The sequence below is a fragment of the Falco peregrinus genome, chromosome 5, assembly GCF_023634155.1.
Source record: "Falco peregrinus isolate bFalPer1 chromosome 5, bFalPer1.pri, whole genome shotgun sequence".
NCBI classification, from domain to species: Eukaryota; Metazoa; Chordata; class Aves; order Falconiformes; family Falconidae; genus Falco; species Falco peregrinus.
The window spans coordinates 69,883,644-69,898,891 of NC_073725.1; the positions used below are offsets into that span (position 1 = coordinate 69,883,644).

Sequence of the window (15,248 nt, forward strand, 5' to 3'; positions counted from 1 at the left end):
ACATAAGCCCTATAAGGAATAAAGGTGAGACAGGAGTAAAAGGAGACTTGGGAGCAATACCAAAGGGGAAAAGCAAGGAACATTTCAGTAACAGAGAAGAAGCAGAGAATTGCAGAAGAACCAGGTGGGGCAGGGAAGACCCAGGCTGCTCTCCGTGTAGGGGTGGAGGGCAGGCAGGGTGGCAGCGGAGCTGGGATGCTCTTGGCGGAGGGGCGGAGAGCAGGCTGGGAGGCAGTGAGCTGCCTGCCGAGCTCAGCCCTGGTGAAGGGCCCGGCTGCTCGTGGCTTGTGCTCCCACTCACCAGGCCTCACAGAACTTCTTCGACAGGCTGGGTCGGTCTGTGTTCCTCCGGCGCCGGAACCACCTCTCTACCTTCCTCACTGGCAGGTCACACTGTTTGGCTAAACTGATCAGCTCACCCTGGAAAACAGGTGAGGAAGCAGGTTCAGATCCAGGCTTGAAGGTCCGAAGGGGCACTGCGGGTATCATCTGACCCACCACAGAGCCCAGCTGGGGCTCCTGGCAAGCCCAGATCTGTTCAAGCTAAGGCACCTTTCAGAAAGCTGATGGTTCTTAGTGTAAAGACCTCAGACAGCAGAAAATGTTTCAACTCCCCCCACAAGCAACTGGTTATTAATACTAAATATTGAAACTTGTGAACTTCACCGAACTCTGGTCTCGTCTCCTCTCAGGAGTTTGCTGTTTAATTACTTCCTCACCCTGTCTTAAGAGACCAAAGTCCCTTAAAGGTGTTACTCCAAGAAAGATTTACTACAGCTTAAAGAGTTTTTAAAGTTCTGCACCAAATCTTGTCATGCTTTTCAGCATTCTGATGCAGTATCAGCCAATAACCTGAGTGACATCATGAGCAGACATAACACCATTTTCCTACTGGATATTATCCTGTTGTGGTAAACCTGTGAGGGGTAATTTTTTCAATAGATTACCCACGGAAACACTGCAATTGCCTTCCTTCTTGTCCTCAGGCTCTTCAGTTTGGCATGTGACATGAAAAAGGTTTGTCATGTTTTATATTCCTTCTGGAAGGGTCACCATGGATAGCCTCATTTTTTAAGTAATCATTTTTCATGGAATGCATTTACCTCAATGGTATCATGTGAGGGTGACTTACACAGTCTGAACATGTTGTACAAAAGTATGTCCATGACCAATTTTCAGATGTGCTTCCTTCCAGTCTTACTTAATGACTTCTCTTCTTGTGGTGGAGACAAATGGAGACAATATTCTCCAACTGCTCCATAATGTGGAATTCCTCGCAAGCAGAAAGCTGCTAAGAACAGCAAAATCTCATCTTGTATTGACAAGAACCTGACTCATAAGCAGGTGTTTGAGAACTCGTGGGAGAGGGAGAAAACCAGAAGACCAGCTGAGGTGTAACCAGTGAACAGAGAGAGTAAGGCAGCAGCCAGCTGCACCGTTTTTGCTCCATGTCACACTGCTTCCAGGAGTCTCATGGTGAGGATATGCTCCAGTATCACAGATTCTATGGGATAAAAGCGCCAGCTTCAGTGCAGTGTGGGTGCAGGTAAAGCTGCAGGGAAAACCTGCTTGCAAAGCTGAGCCTTGAGTTAGATCTCTTTGACAGGAGTCGTTTTACTGACGAAAGTGTGGATTTTGCAGACAGACAGGCAAGAGGAAGGTCAAGGACCACTATACTAGCAAGAGTTCCTGAGAACACTCCTTCCCACTGCTGGGAATAAAGGCTGGCTGCGCAACCCAGATGAATGCCTACATTTTTATTTTAGCCTCCACTCTTTTGTTTTTAACCTGGTACTGAACGTCCTGAGGCTCCACATGCCCCGCTGCAGTACAAACCGTGCCACAACAGTCTTGTCAAGGCAGTATGTACACACTAGGACTACCCACTGGGACCAGAACCCCAGCCCTCTGCTCATCCAGCTATTGCTTCAAGGCCAAGAAAGCCTGAAAAAAAGGAGCTGAAAGAAAATCTGATTATTTTCCTTACCACAGGGGTCACACCCAGGGGCTTCTCTGACAAGGTTAAATCCTAATGCTGCCTAACGATTCATAATCCTGCCAATGCTTTTTCCCTCAGCAGCAGCCACTGTAACTCCAGATTACCCTGCCAAGTTCTTCGAGATCACTCTTTTTCTCTCTCATGGGAAAACCACCTGCCATTTCTGTTTGCAAAGAGCGTCAGAAAACGGCAATGTCTGTATTGACAGCCAAGATTAACTGCTTCCTGAAAGGCCAACCTCAAACTCATGGACTGCACAGCAACAGAATGACCCACTGCAGAACTAGGAGCATCAAGCAATTCACGCCTGCCAAGCTGCAAGGACTAGCAACATGGGAGTCAGTTCACGGAGCTGATGTGACAGGGATTTGCTAACACATGAAAAGAAGCCATCACAGAATGGCTGGGGTTGGAAGGAACCTCTGAGGGTCGTTTGGTCCAACCCCACTGTTCAAACAGACCTATCTAGCATGGGTTCCCCAGGAGCATGACCAGACAGCTTTTAAGTATCCCCGTGGATGGAGATTCTACAACCTCCCTTGTCCCAGGGCCTGGTCACCCTCACAGTAAGAACCTGTTTCCTGATGTTCAGACAGAGCCTCCCGTGTTTCAGTTCATGCCATATATAAGGCAAACACAAGAGGGAACAGGAGTTGTCATGATTTCCTTTGGGAGAAGTTTCCTGTCCATAAAACTCTGGGACTTACATTTTTTGAATGCTGCCTATAGAAAGCTGCTACCCTCACATTTCAGGAGCAGAACTGATAGCTGTGAACATTTGCAGAATGACTTCAAGGGCTGGCTGGTCTCAGGCAGCCAACGCTACAGTGGTTCCTGCTGCTCTGTTGAGCTTCCAAATATGAGTGGCATTACCAAACCTCAGAATTACAAACGTGATTTCATTTGGCTAAAGACACAGGGGCTAAATCCAGAGGGAAGCAAAGACAGAAAGGACTCACCTCTCCAGGATTCTTGCAGCGCGTACTGTAGAATGTTTCCAGCATGGGGTGGGGCTGAGCTTTTGGTCTCTCCTTGTCTCTCACACCCAGTTTGCTACTGAGCGGCAGGGCTATGGCTCTGCAAAAGAAAAGATAAAGGTTCAGCCAAAAATAGAACAGTGATTTCTGATATCGCAACACTGTTAAAACATTATGTAATACCTAACAGCTGTCTCTTACATTTTGAATCTAAGCACAAGTATCATATCAAGAAGATAAACCAGATAAACCAGATAAAGAAACGGAGAAGAAAAAACCCCAAACTTAACAGCAGAAACAGTGGGACTTGTATTCTACTGTCCTGAGCTCTGTGCTGCAATATCCAAAACTACATGAGGCTGGCAAATTCTGTATCCTGCCTTGTCAACTTCGGAATCCACTGTGCTTGGGTACCCGGGATTACGGCATGAAGCCCAAGCTCGCAGAAACAGCCGTGATACCTATCATTGGTCTTTGGCTTGCCTGCAGCTTGTGCGGAGTACCACATTGATGATAAGGCCTAAATGTTGTTCACCGCTCGATCTAAATCACTGAACATACATGGCACCCACTTGAATGGCATTCACTTGAACTAAGGATCTGCCTCAGGATCAAGAGGGAGGCTCTGTCAGATGTGTGGTATTAATGCAGAAGAAATGTCCCACTGAAACAGGAGGCCACGTGGTCTTTACTGGAGTAATTTACCTCCTTTTTTTCCTAATGCGAGTCAAACACCAGTTGTAAAATAAGAACATAGCAACAAGACACCTAGTCACAAGGAACACAGGCTTACACTCGCTGTGCATCTCCAGTCTTTCACAGTGAAACAATGCAAATTTAAAAATCTACATAAATAGAAAAAAGTTACCAAGAGGTAACAAAACCAGGCATAGAACTGCTGTGCTCAACAGTGCCACTCCTCCGCCACGAACACTCCTCTCCCTCCGCAGCAGGAAACCGCCTCCATCAATGGTGTGAAGCGAGGTCCTGCGCAGACGCTGCACAAACAGCGAACGTGGCAAACCAACATTTAAAAAAAGGCCCAAATTAACTGCACCCTCCTTGAATTTCTGGAGAATTAGCTGCCTTTTACACACTGCCACTGGCACGCAGTTGGTCTCACTGAAAAAAAAAAAAAGAGCAGATTGTCCACCTAGAGGCACTTCTCAGCACGGTTGCTGTACGCTAAACATACAAAACCTCTGGAAAACATTATTTCTGCATGTAGGAGTAGAAGTTTTTTGCTTGAGGTGCTAACAGCTTCCCTGAACAGTTACAGGGTTATCAACTGTAAATCGCTGTTGAGGGTGGTGGTTACGGACTGATGAATACCATGCAGTGGAAGTGGCTGCTGAGACCCAAGCCTGCTCTGCTGTGCAAGCTACTTCACTACGTAGGCGTTTAAAAATGTTTTATTTAAAAATAGTATGGGATATATTTGTGATTATATGGCATGATTGCCTGTGGTCTCTTCTAGCCATAGAGCCTATACGCCATACATGCAGGTGCCTAGTGACTATTCTAAATCAAACGTTCTTCCAGAAGGGTCTTTTGGAAGTTTTCAAGAATTTGTTTCTTGATTTAATGAACAGGTATCAAAAGCAGTTTTATGAACATATCGCCTATCCAAAGAATACTGTAACTTCTATTACATTAAGACACAAAACACAGAATGGTTACACATTTTGCTCACTTGTGTAACAGCTGATTTCCACCTTTCTTTTGCACAGCCAGCCCACCAGCCTGTGTATCAGTTGTCCTTTTTCATCATCTCTGGGAAATTCCTTTGGCACCACTGGCTACAAAAATATTCAAAGATGTACCAAGACCAAGAAAAAAGATATGTTTCTAACATGAGAGAAGGGCCAGGGGTAAGCGTGCTTGCTAGCTGCTTTCCAACACGACACACAGGTTTTGCAAAATCTATGTGTAAGCATCGATTAGTTTCAGTAAACTTCAGCAGCGGCCTGGCATTGCTGCCATTGGCAAACAGCTGGATAGCAGAGGAATACAGCCACCATCGGGAATTCTGGGTTTTAGCTCTGATTGCTCTTAATTAATGTTTCAATTCTATCTTATGATATCTTTAATATCAAAAAGGTTACCAGTGACACAGGACCAGGAGGTCCTGTGCCAAGAACAATGACACAGGATTTCAATATCCATAGCTATATCAAAATTGAGAAAACATCTACCTTAAGCTCTGCACTAGGTCTTAGTTCTTATATCAAGCAGTTCTTTGAAGTGGGCCTGATCCTCCTTTTTTAAAGGTAAGTCATTCGATACAAACTCCTCTGAAGAGGACGATGTAACCAAGTTCTGCTGAAGAACCTTACTGCAACCTTATCAGTCCACATCAGGAACTGCAAGGTCTGAAATTTTCCAGACACATTAAAAGGAAAGAGAATATTTCTGCCAGGTGTCAGGGCAGCTTGCCAACGAGCTTTTTTTATTGAAAAACTATTTAAAGTATCCTGACTGATTTCTTAATTTTGTTTAATTTGTCTTCTCTCTCTTTCCTGCTCGTTTGTTATGGTCATGGCAAAAAATCTTACTATAACAGAAACAAGTCAGTTGCAGTTGATGAAGACAGAGTGTAATTAACCAAAGTTACAATTACTTTGTTGTTGAAGGGTTTGAGTTTAACCATGAATTATGGGACCAATCCTACTTTTATGAACATCATTGGGAAATCAAGGCCTGAAATTCTTCCTAAGGGACGTTTGTACATGTTGGATGTATGCTCTGACTCAGTTTTCAGTTAGACCTTGTTCCAAGCACAACCCCAAGAGGATGATGCTTGTACTGATTTCAACATCACAGATTCATCATCTCAGTTGCAGGGATGGTCTCATCATGGCAGTTTATCAGCTCTCTGGAAGACAGAAGGAGAAAGTCTGAGGACTAAACTGTACCACTCTCCCCAGCTAGGTAAGGCAAGACACGGCGAGATGATTCTCATCTCAAGCCTACTTCTTCATCAGTGAGCTTCTCTCATTTCAATTTACAAAGGAAAGTTCACACTAAGGCATTTTATTCAGTAACCACCAAAGAACAAACTGTCTTGTGTGAAATCTGATGAAGTTGAAACTAAAAGGATTAATCATGAAGGGGCATAAATTGATACTCCCACACCTTGCAAAACTGGGCTACACAACCCCTGCAGAGGCTTTCAAGAGTTAGTGTGACGTACAAGAAATAATTTAACTTGGGGGAGGGGGTGTGGGTTTTTTTCTCCCACAGATGTTTCCTAATTTATAAGGGTGCCACTTTGCAAATATTTTCTAGTACTAAGAAATGCAGAACCAGTGACAGCACCACAATTCCTATTCTTTGAATTGCAAAAATTTATTTTAGCCTCATGCTTTCCTTTGGCAGAGGGCTATCCCTGTTCCCCTTGAATAGTCTCTGCTTTCTCTTACTTATAGGAGAATGCTTCACATTGAAGTTAAACTGACTGTTCCATTTGATACAAGATCTCAAGTCACTACAATGCTACTGTCCAAACTGAGTCAAGTCAGTTCACAGTTTCCAATTAAACACTAAAACGTGTCCCACATCTTTGCACAAAAACCTGCCTACAGGACCTAACCAAAAGCTGTTTTCATATCCTTCTTTATTATAGACCATGACATCAATCAACAACAGAAGTCTGTGCAAAATTAATTTCAGAAAGACACACTTCCAAATACAATACTTGAAAAAACGGTGCCCTCTCCTATCCTTCTTCTGCTTCTGAGTTCAAGTATCTGTTCCCTGCAGATCAACTGTATCCCTTTCGTCTGATGTACTACATAGGGCTCACGTACGTTTGCAACCCTCCTAACAAGAGGCCTAATCTTCCTGATTAAAATCTAGTGCAATTTGGGAATTATTCAGATTCAAATTCACTGACATTGCCTTTCAGTTCCCCAACATCCAAAAATCACTGGCCAAGTCCAAAATCAGACAATTAAATTGCATGTAAATTCTGGTTTTCAACTTTCTGCTTTACTATTCCTCAAAGGACTTCAGTTTCCACATTTTCCTAACTACACAGGCTGTGCAATAGAAGCTATGATTCCTTCAGAATCACAAAACTCCAAGAATGTGATTTTTATGGAAAAGACTCTCAAACATTTAGAACCAGAAGAGAAGCCAACATCCCTGCTTGCAGGCTTATGTCCAGGGAAAAGTTCTGCCAAGGTATACGGGTGCTTAAATCAGGCTCTGAGTTATGGGTGCAGCAAAGATCTCATACTCACAAGCACAATCTGGAAACATCAAAAGAAGGGGAATAGTTCCCACCTTGCGGGTCCCCCCTCTTTTGTCAGGACATCATTATCTACCTTCCCCAGCATCTGCTTCAGTATGGTGGCAAAGACCAGGAGCACCGCAGTGGTAACCAGCTTTCTCCTCTGCAGCACTGAATGCCCCATTTTTCCCACCTTCCCCAGAGCAAACTGGCTCACAGAAGAGTTGCTTCACCAAAAAGCGTGAGCTGTTTCTTCTCCCCCAGGGCTGCACCCACAACCTTCTCAGCTCTCCCAGGCCCCACCCAGCTACCACATTGTCCTCTTCCCACAGCCACCACCTAATCCACAGAATAACTGGTTAAAAGGATGTCACTGAGATTTTTCCAGTTCAGCCAGCAAGCGCCAAGGAGAGGAAAATCCATGCTCGAGGAAGCAGGGTCTTTCCCAGGCTTCATCTCCAAACCAAGAAGATGGAATCTGCTCAAGCGCAGTGGCGGATGCAGCTGCTGAATGAGGGACTGCAGAAAATCCTCTGGGCTTCTCCTGCCTCTTAGTATTTTCCTGGAGTTCTGACACAGATAAATGACACGAGCACATTACAGCATTTCTGAAATCCCAAAGCAGGCACCACCAGGAACACAAAGTGTTTCCAGAGACAAAAACCGCTCTGCACCTGGTGCACAGTTGCAGATAACAGGTGAGGGTAGAATCAATTGCCAGAGGCCAAGCTAAAGCCACCAAACCCAAACTTGTATACTAGTTACACACACTCATTTTGACCCGCAGACCAGATGTACAAAGCTACAAAGCCAAGGCTATCTACATGGAGAATGAGAAGTAACATACACACCCTTTCAGTCTGCAATTCTCAAACTTTGTGCAAATTATTTTAAACAGGGCTAGAGCCACTGTACACACAAGGTAACGGAGCAACAGGGATCCTGATTCATACCTCCCATTTGCTAGGGGAAGCTTTCTTCTCCAGGATGAACTGAATGTGAAACAGTAATGGTTGAGAATGAGAAAATGTCATGCTGAAATAAATGACCATAGAGAATTAGGACAAACAAGAATACAGCTCAGAGCATTCCCCTGCCATTGGCATAGGTAAGATAGTGGTATGATTACAGGTTTCCTGGACCTGTAAAATGGGCTTATGATACTATCTTTTTAAAGGGTGTGACAAGAAGCTTTTACTTAATGAAGTTTGTGAATCAAAGCAGCTTTAAAATTAATGAGTAGGACCAGGCCTGTGGAATCTCTGTCAGCTGAGGCAGCACTAGGATAGGAAAGAAAAAAATCGTTTTACCTGGCCATCCGCATCTTAAAGCGGATGGAAAAGGTATTTAGATTGACTAGGAGTGGCAAGAGGAGGAAGAAGAAAAGAAGAGTGTCACAGAAGCACAGAACGGATGCTAAAAGGGACCTCTGGAGATCATCCAGCCCACCTCTGCTGCTCAACCAGGATCTGCTACAGCAGACTCTGGAGGGCTCTGTCCAGCTGGGTTTCAAGTACCTCCACAGATGGAGACTCCATTTCCCCTCTGGGGAACCTGTTCTAATGTTTGACCCCCCTCACAGTAAAAAAAAGCATTTTCTTATGTTCAGATGGGGCATCACGCATTCCATTTGTGCCCACTGCCTGTCCGCTGGGCACCACTGAGAAGATTTTGGCTCCTTCTTCTTCCTGCTTGTCTTGCACTGGGGAGCCTAGAACTGGACAGTCCTAGTCGATGCAGGACACGGGCTAATCTCCAGCTTAACAGCGCAGATGTGTCCAAGTCACTGACTGACAGTGCCTGCCTGAAGGAGTGCTGGATGCTGCCATGTCTTGCAGATCAGCAAGGAGGAAATGTGAGTCAGTTGTGTTTTAATGGTTACCTACAGCACCACGGGTCCCACATCAGCAGAGGTAACTAAGACATCTGCATCCCCAGGAAAGTACAGTGTAAAACCCATGGAATTTATGGAATGCACACTAAACGTATTGTTTACAAATAACAGATTTGGATTCCAATTTTATATCATCATAAAATGATTATTTAGAGAATCATTCACACATTTGTGTTTACATAAAAATACTGGCTTTTTTTTTTAATTAAAAACATTCTCAAAGCAGAGCTCTGAATCATTTCAACTTCTATAAACTTTTCCAAGCTGTCCTTGTATCAGAGAATCTGAAGAAGAAACATCTTTCTAGCCTATATTTCCATTTTCTTGTGCAGCCACTTCTTTTAAAAAGATGACAAAGACATTTTAATTGCCTTTTCCCCCTCTCTCTAAGCTTAAAACCACTGTAAATTTGACTAAACTATTTCAAAGATTACCTCTTCAATTAGCTAGGAATGGGGATTTTTTCAGTCCAGTGAAGATCACTTTGAAGAGGATTCAAAATCATGAAAGGGGACTAGTCTGCAGTCTCAACAACAGCTGACACTACGGTAAATCTCAGTAACCCACCAGCAAATCACACTGTGTTGCAAAAGACACGAACTACTGACTAAACTGCACAAAGCAACCACACCAGCTCAGTCAGCCCTGCAGGACTTCTAGCTATGCCTTTGCCATAACCCCCGAATTTTCTGTGCTGAGAAGTAGTATGCAAAACACTCAGATGGCTCTGAGGCCACAAATAAGCAGCTACAAATGCCTCTACACGGCAGACCCAAGGAAATGACACTCCCAAACCCAGAGCAGTGGTCAGCAAAATGCCTGTCTGTGTGGCTATGGGGTGCTGATTCCGAGGTCAGATGACTCAGCCCAATCTAATGCATCTTCCTCAGGCTTGTCTGTCAAGTGCAATGCCCCAGATCCCTATTAACCAAAACAAAGGAGATTTAACTGTATTTGGGTAGTCTAAACATGATTTCTGCTGCACTTGACCCAGGAACAGCAAGTAACGAACAACAGAACTCAAAATGGTGTGTCTTACCTTCTGTAACACAAGCATAAACCTCATCTAGGGCCTACCTGTTTTAAGTGTAGGAAGTCACATTGCTTACAATTAGATGTTGAGCGTAGGGTTTGTGTTCTATATTCAACACACTTCTTCAGCTGGTACACAGGGCTGCAATGAAAGAGCTGAAAAATGTACCTCAGAAGACTTTATGACCTGGAGTTTCTGTGGACCTCTTCAGTCATACACTGGCACAGACAATAAAGCCAGCTTCTGGACCCAAACTGCCAGCCTTATCCCTAAAAAAAACCCAAACAGTACTAAATAACTTACCTTTCAAAGGCACATCGAATGACAACCAAGATTAAAGCAAAAGGGATACTGATCAGGAGATCACGAGGCTGAGGGTAATGAACATCTTCAGACTCTTGCATGTCCTGCCAGGTGATTCCTGGGGGCAGCCAGAACTCGTGCTGCCACAGCCACTCATACAGAGAGCGTGCCATCCTGGAAGGGAGAGAGATCAGAATAAACTGAGGACAGCCTCACACACAGCAAACCTGTCAGCACAAGCCAGTGAAGCAGATGAAGGATGACGCCCTTGCTGAGGTTGCATCTGGCTGTGAAAGCAGAAGAGGTGTGGAATGCATCAGTGCCCAACGAACTGATAACTTGCTCGCAAATTTTTATCGGGTGCTTGGTGACTGCTGACTCCTGGCACAGAACCAAGAAAGAGCTAAAATAGAGATACGTGGAACATTAGTGTCATTCTCAGCAAGGTGTATCAGAAAGTTTTACATTTACTATTGCAGCTTCTCAGGTTCATAGGCTCCTTTCTACAGGACTGACAGCTTGGTGTCACCAGGATGCAGCAAGCCTGCTCCAGGGCTGGCTTCCAGCTGTCTTTTTATATGTACATAATCAGTCTTTGATCTTTTGTATTTATTTGCTTCTATTTACACACTGTAATTCCACTGTGTGCATATGTATGCATTATAATTAATATTATTCTGAGACCTCACCTTTTTAAATAAACAAAAAAATTCAGTCTATCTTCTGCTTTAAATAATTAAAGGAAGTACTTCCAGGTAAGAATTTTTGTGCTAAGTGGTAAGCTGGATTCTTAATATCATTTTAAAGACCATGCTTGACGGTGGGGTTTAGATACATGATCAGAGAATTTAGCAGCATAAGAGACAGTGAAATGGTTGTAACAATGCATTTAACATGAAAATACTGTCGGTAGGTAATTCTACCTCATACACAAATGAGCTGTGCTGCCCTCCAGTACAGGCTGCTCATCCTAGTTGGTCACAACAAATACCCCAAACACAAGCTCTGAACAGAAATCAACCAGGCTCAGTGCAGGCACAGAATAAGGAGGGGGGAAGCGTTGGAATGAGATGCCCACTGGGATCACCCCAACAGCACACAGGAAATGCCACCTTACAAAACCAAGGAGAAAAGCATATAATTTAAGTGTCTGACCCAACTATCACAAAGCGTCTCAGCCAGCAGAGGCCCAAACCCCAGCCCATTTTCTGCAAGGAAAACTGCCTAACAGATCGAAAATGAATCATACGTTTGATTTTGAAGATGTCTTTTAATTCTTTGCAATTACACAACAAAGCATTCTCCCTCTAGAACTCTATATATCTGGCAGCAGCACAAAAAGATGCAGCACATACTTGGTTGAGGACAGCAGCTGAACTCTGCCGAAGGCTCTCTGTGGGGAGTATATAAAGTAAGTTTGCCAATTTGGTTCCAATCTTCTTCGAATCAAACTGCTACGGAAGTAAACTGCCATTATCTAATCTACTCTCATGTACGAACTATATATAGTCAGGATCACCTGAGAATCACCTGAAGAGACTTCTTTATCTCTGCAGCTATCTTTTCACATCACAAAACTATACAAGAGGGTACAGTACATAGCAACATATTTATCTTCTGCAATTTACACCGGCCAAGCTCCCAAGTGGAGGCAGCTGGAAAGCTGAAGACAATGGTGTGTCTAAAATGCCCTCAGAAAAGCGTAAGCGGGCCCATTTCTTTCTCACAAGTTCTTTATGCCTCACAGAGCACCGCGTGCTATTAGTTGTAGCTTTGTAATTATATACAGGATGAAGCCCTCCAGCCCTGAGGACAGTGTAATAGAGAGGCACAAAGAAGAGTTCAGCAAGAACAAAGGAAAAAAACAATACTGCAAGAATACTTACACTGAACACATCAGCCTTAGGATCTCACTGTGAGCAAAACAGTGAATGCTGGAAGAACAGCATTAAGTTTGTCATAGAATATACATGCAAGGATGAAATCAAGAATAGAGAAGTACCACAGATATGCCATGGCGACAGGGAGGACAAGGCTTCGGCACTTACCCAGCCTATAGTGGGACAAGATCAGGCACTCAATATATAACCCAACGAAGCTCCTGTAAGCTGACACAGCTAGAAGTTCTTGAAGTGACTGGACTTGGTGCAGCCCTGCAGCCCTGTCCACTGTATTTACTTTGTTAAATCTTGCCTTTCCCTATTTTTTTTTTTTTCCTTAATCTGAATCCTTATTACAAAAGTCTGCTGTCAGGCTGCACTGAGCTGCCCCAAGGAACTCTGGGCTGGCCAGCAAGAACGCACCTGCAGTATCTGCATGCTGCAGCAGAGCAGCACCGCAGGGCTCCCTGAACCCTGCACCACAGATCCGGAACACTACTAAAACTCCTTAGGGACGTACTTCTACACTGTTTCACTTCCAAAGCAGAACTTTTTAAGCAGCAGCATGGCATCTAGCTAGGAGGGTGTCTCCTTGTCTCACAGGTAAAATGGCTAAGCAGGTTTACCCAGAAACCCAACTGTGGCTTACATCTTCGAAGAGTTATTCTGCTGCTTCACTTACAGAACCTATTCCCAAGCTAAACATTAATATACAGGCACATGAATACTCATGTAAATTTACATATGTGAATATAAGCGATAAGGGTGGAAGGGAAGCAGAGAGAGAAAACACTTACGAGTCTTTGTAAAGAACTGGGTAATTCTCTCTGAAGAAGACTAGGTGCGGTATCTGCCCTGCAGTTTACAGCTACAGCGTTGTGCTAGACATTATTAGATTTGCCACTGTTCACTGATTATACTGTTCAGATAATATAAAGATCCATAATAAAAGATTACATTGGAGTTTTCAAGTTGCTTTTAAAACAAGAAAAAGATCCATTTGGTTTTTTTTAAATCTTACAGTTGAGTTCTTAATTTGCTTTTTCACTAACCAATATTCCTCCTTCCCCCAACTCTCCTCCTTCTGCCTTAACAGTGCAGCAGATACTGGTAACACCGATGCGACAGTCGTTTTGGTCTTAGCTTAGGGATTCTGAACCCAATAGCACTGAACTTCCAACTTCTTTCCACATTCCACCATACAACTCGCTAAGTTGTTTCCTCCTCATTTCTACCTCAGGAGGCTGTTAATTTTCAGAAGAGACAAGACTTCACTGGGCCACTGTCAGCTTTTTGTTATGACAGGCAACAATCATCCCTTCATAAGGGTACCAAGCTATATTAGGGGTGAATCAATGCCTTTGCATCAACTGCTCATACTAGAAAGCTATTCCTAAACCATCTGGTTGGTACCAAATAACCACTATAAAGAATTTTAATGCCATTTGTTTTTACATTAACACTGAGTTTCACCAGAAACAAGTTGTTCTTACTGTTTATAGAATACTTTTCTCTCATAGTTCGCTGTCTAGGTTAAACAAGTCCACTGTTTCTAATCTTCTCTCTGTTGTACACAGCTAATACAACTAGCTAGAGCAGAGGAACAGAAACCCTTTCTTTGCACACTCCTGGTTTTGTTTCTGAACAGGATTTCTGAGAGGAGTTGTATGGCATTTACACTTGCATTTTTTAAGACAAATTTCTGCTGTTAGTCCCCAAATACACAACTCTGCACACTGTGGTATTCAAGGTCACCTCATTCCTCTTCATCTGGCTATGAAGGCCTTCCATTCCCGATTATACCAGAGATGGTCCACTGTCTGCAGGTGGATTAATATAGGTTTGCAGGTGGACAATGCCACAGTGTTGGGTGGTACAAACACCCCTGGAGTGGCTCTGGGCCAAGCTGTTTCGGTCTGCCAAAGCTTTATTAGCTTAAGTGCAGCATCATGCTAAGGACATTGCTGCCAGAACCAGCACTGGTATTCCTGCAGAAGTCTTCCTGGTACAGCCAGTTTTCCCATGACTTAAATTAACCACCATCAGCACAGTAGTGCCACAGGGGAAATTACTAGTTAATGTGGAAGCACACCACCGTAAGGATGCGTTTACATTGCTTGTCCATTTGTTTTTTCCATGGGACTATGGCTAAAATCATTAAAAACAAAAGCCTCTTAAACACTGACATGCTGGAAACCAAAATGCAGAGGCTTGTCCTATCTTTCTGAGAAGCAGCTGGGATCACAAAAAGTCCTCTGCATATTTATGAAGGTTCCCTGTTATTTCAGATTGGAAGGGCCACTGTATTCTAGTCCTACTCTGGGGTCCATACTTTCTGCCTTTGGGTTACCACTGCATATTATGCATTTGAACCTTTAACTAATTTTGCTAAGAAATCAATTATTCAAGAATTCAACAGAAGTTACAAGTTCAGACATGAAGTTTACTGCACCTCTCATGCAGAAATTCCAGTAAAAACTTCACACTAAAGATCACAATACTGGGGTTAGGGTTGCTGGGATAATTTTTTCTTCATGTATTTTTCCCAATGTTTTTCACACATTTTTTCTAACATGTATCAAGTATTGTCACTAAAGATCTACTGAAATTTATAGATAAAAAAAATCTTTGCTCCAAAATTCACTACATGTACCATTATTTTCAGCATGCTGAGACCAAGATTAGCTAGTTCCAGCCTCCCGCCTGAAGGGAATACAGTAACCTTTTCAAATTTCACTCCAGCTTTGATACGTTCATTTCCATTTCCCCATCCCTGTTAGCCATCCTGGTGTCATACCTGTTTTTTGATATTGCCTTATCCATAACAACATTTCTTTTGCCTGAGATCCCTCTCTTTCCCTATCCCTCTCTTGGTTCTTCACCATTTTAAGGCTTTTCTTAGCAAGTGTATTTAGCCATGGACAGACA

The 15,248-nt window shown here is 43.4% G+C and overlaps 1 protein-coding gene across 7 annotated transcripts in view; it reads right to left on the reverse strand.

The window, feature by feature from the left end:
- The window catches only part of LOC101922241 (ceramide synthase 4-like), a 48,266-nt gene that overhangs the window by 13,895 nt on the left and 19,123 nt on the right, over positions 1-15,248 (reverse strand). For all 7 annotated transcript variants that reach the window (XM_027783206.2, XM_055804823.1, XM_055804827.1 and 4 more), the window contains 3 exons: positions 10,441-10,614; positions 2,959-3,076; positions 302-420 (listed from right to left, as the gene is read on the reverse strand). In XM_027783206.2, the coding sequence (XP_027639007.1) occupies positions 302-420; positions 2,959-3,076; positions 10,441-10,614 (411 nt within the window). The remainder of the gene's footprint in view (positions 1-301; positions 421-2,958; positions 3,077-10,440; positions 10,615-15,248) is intronic.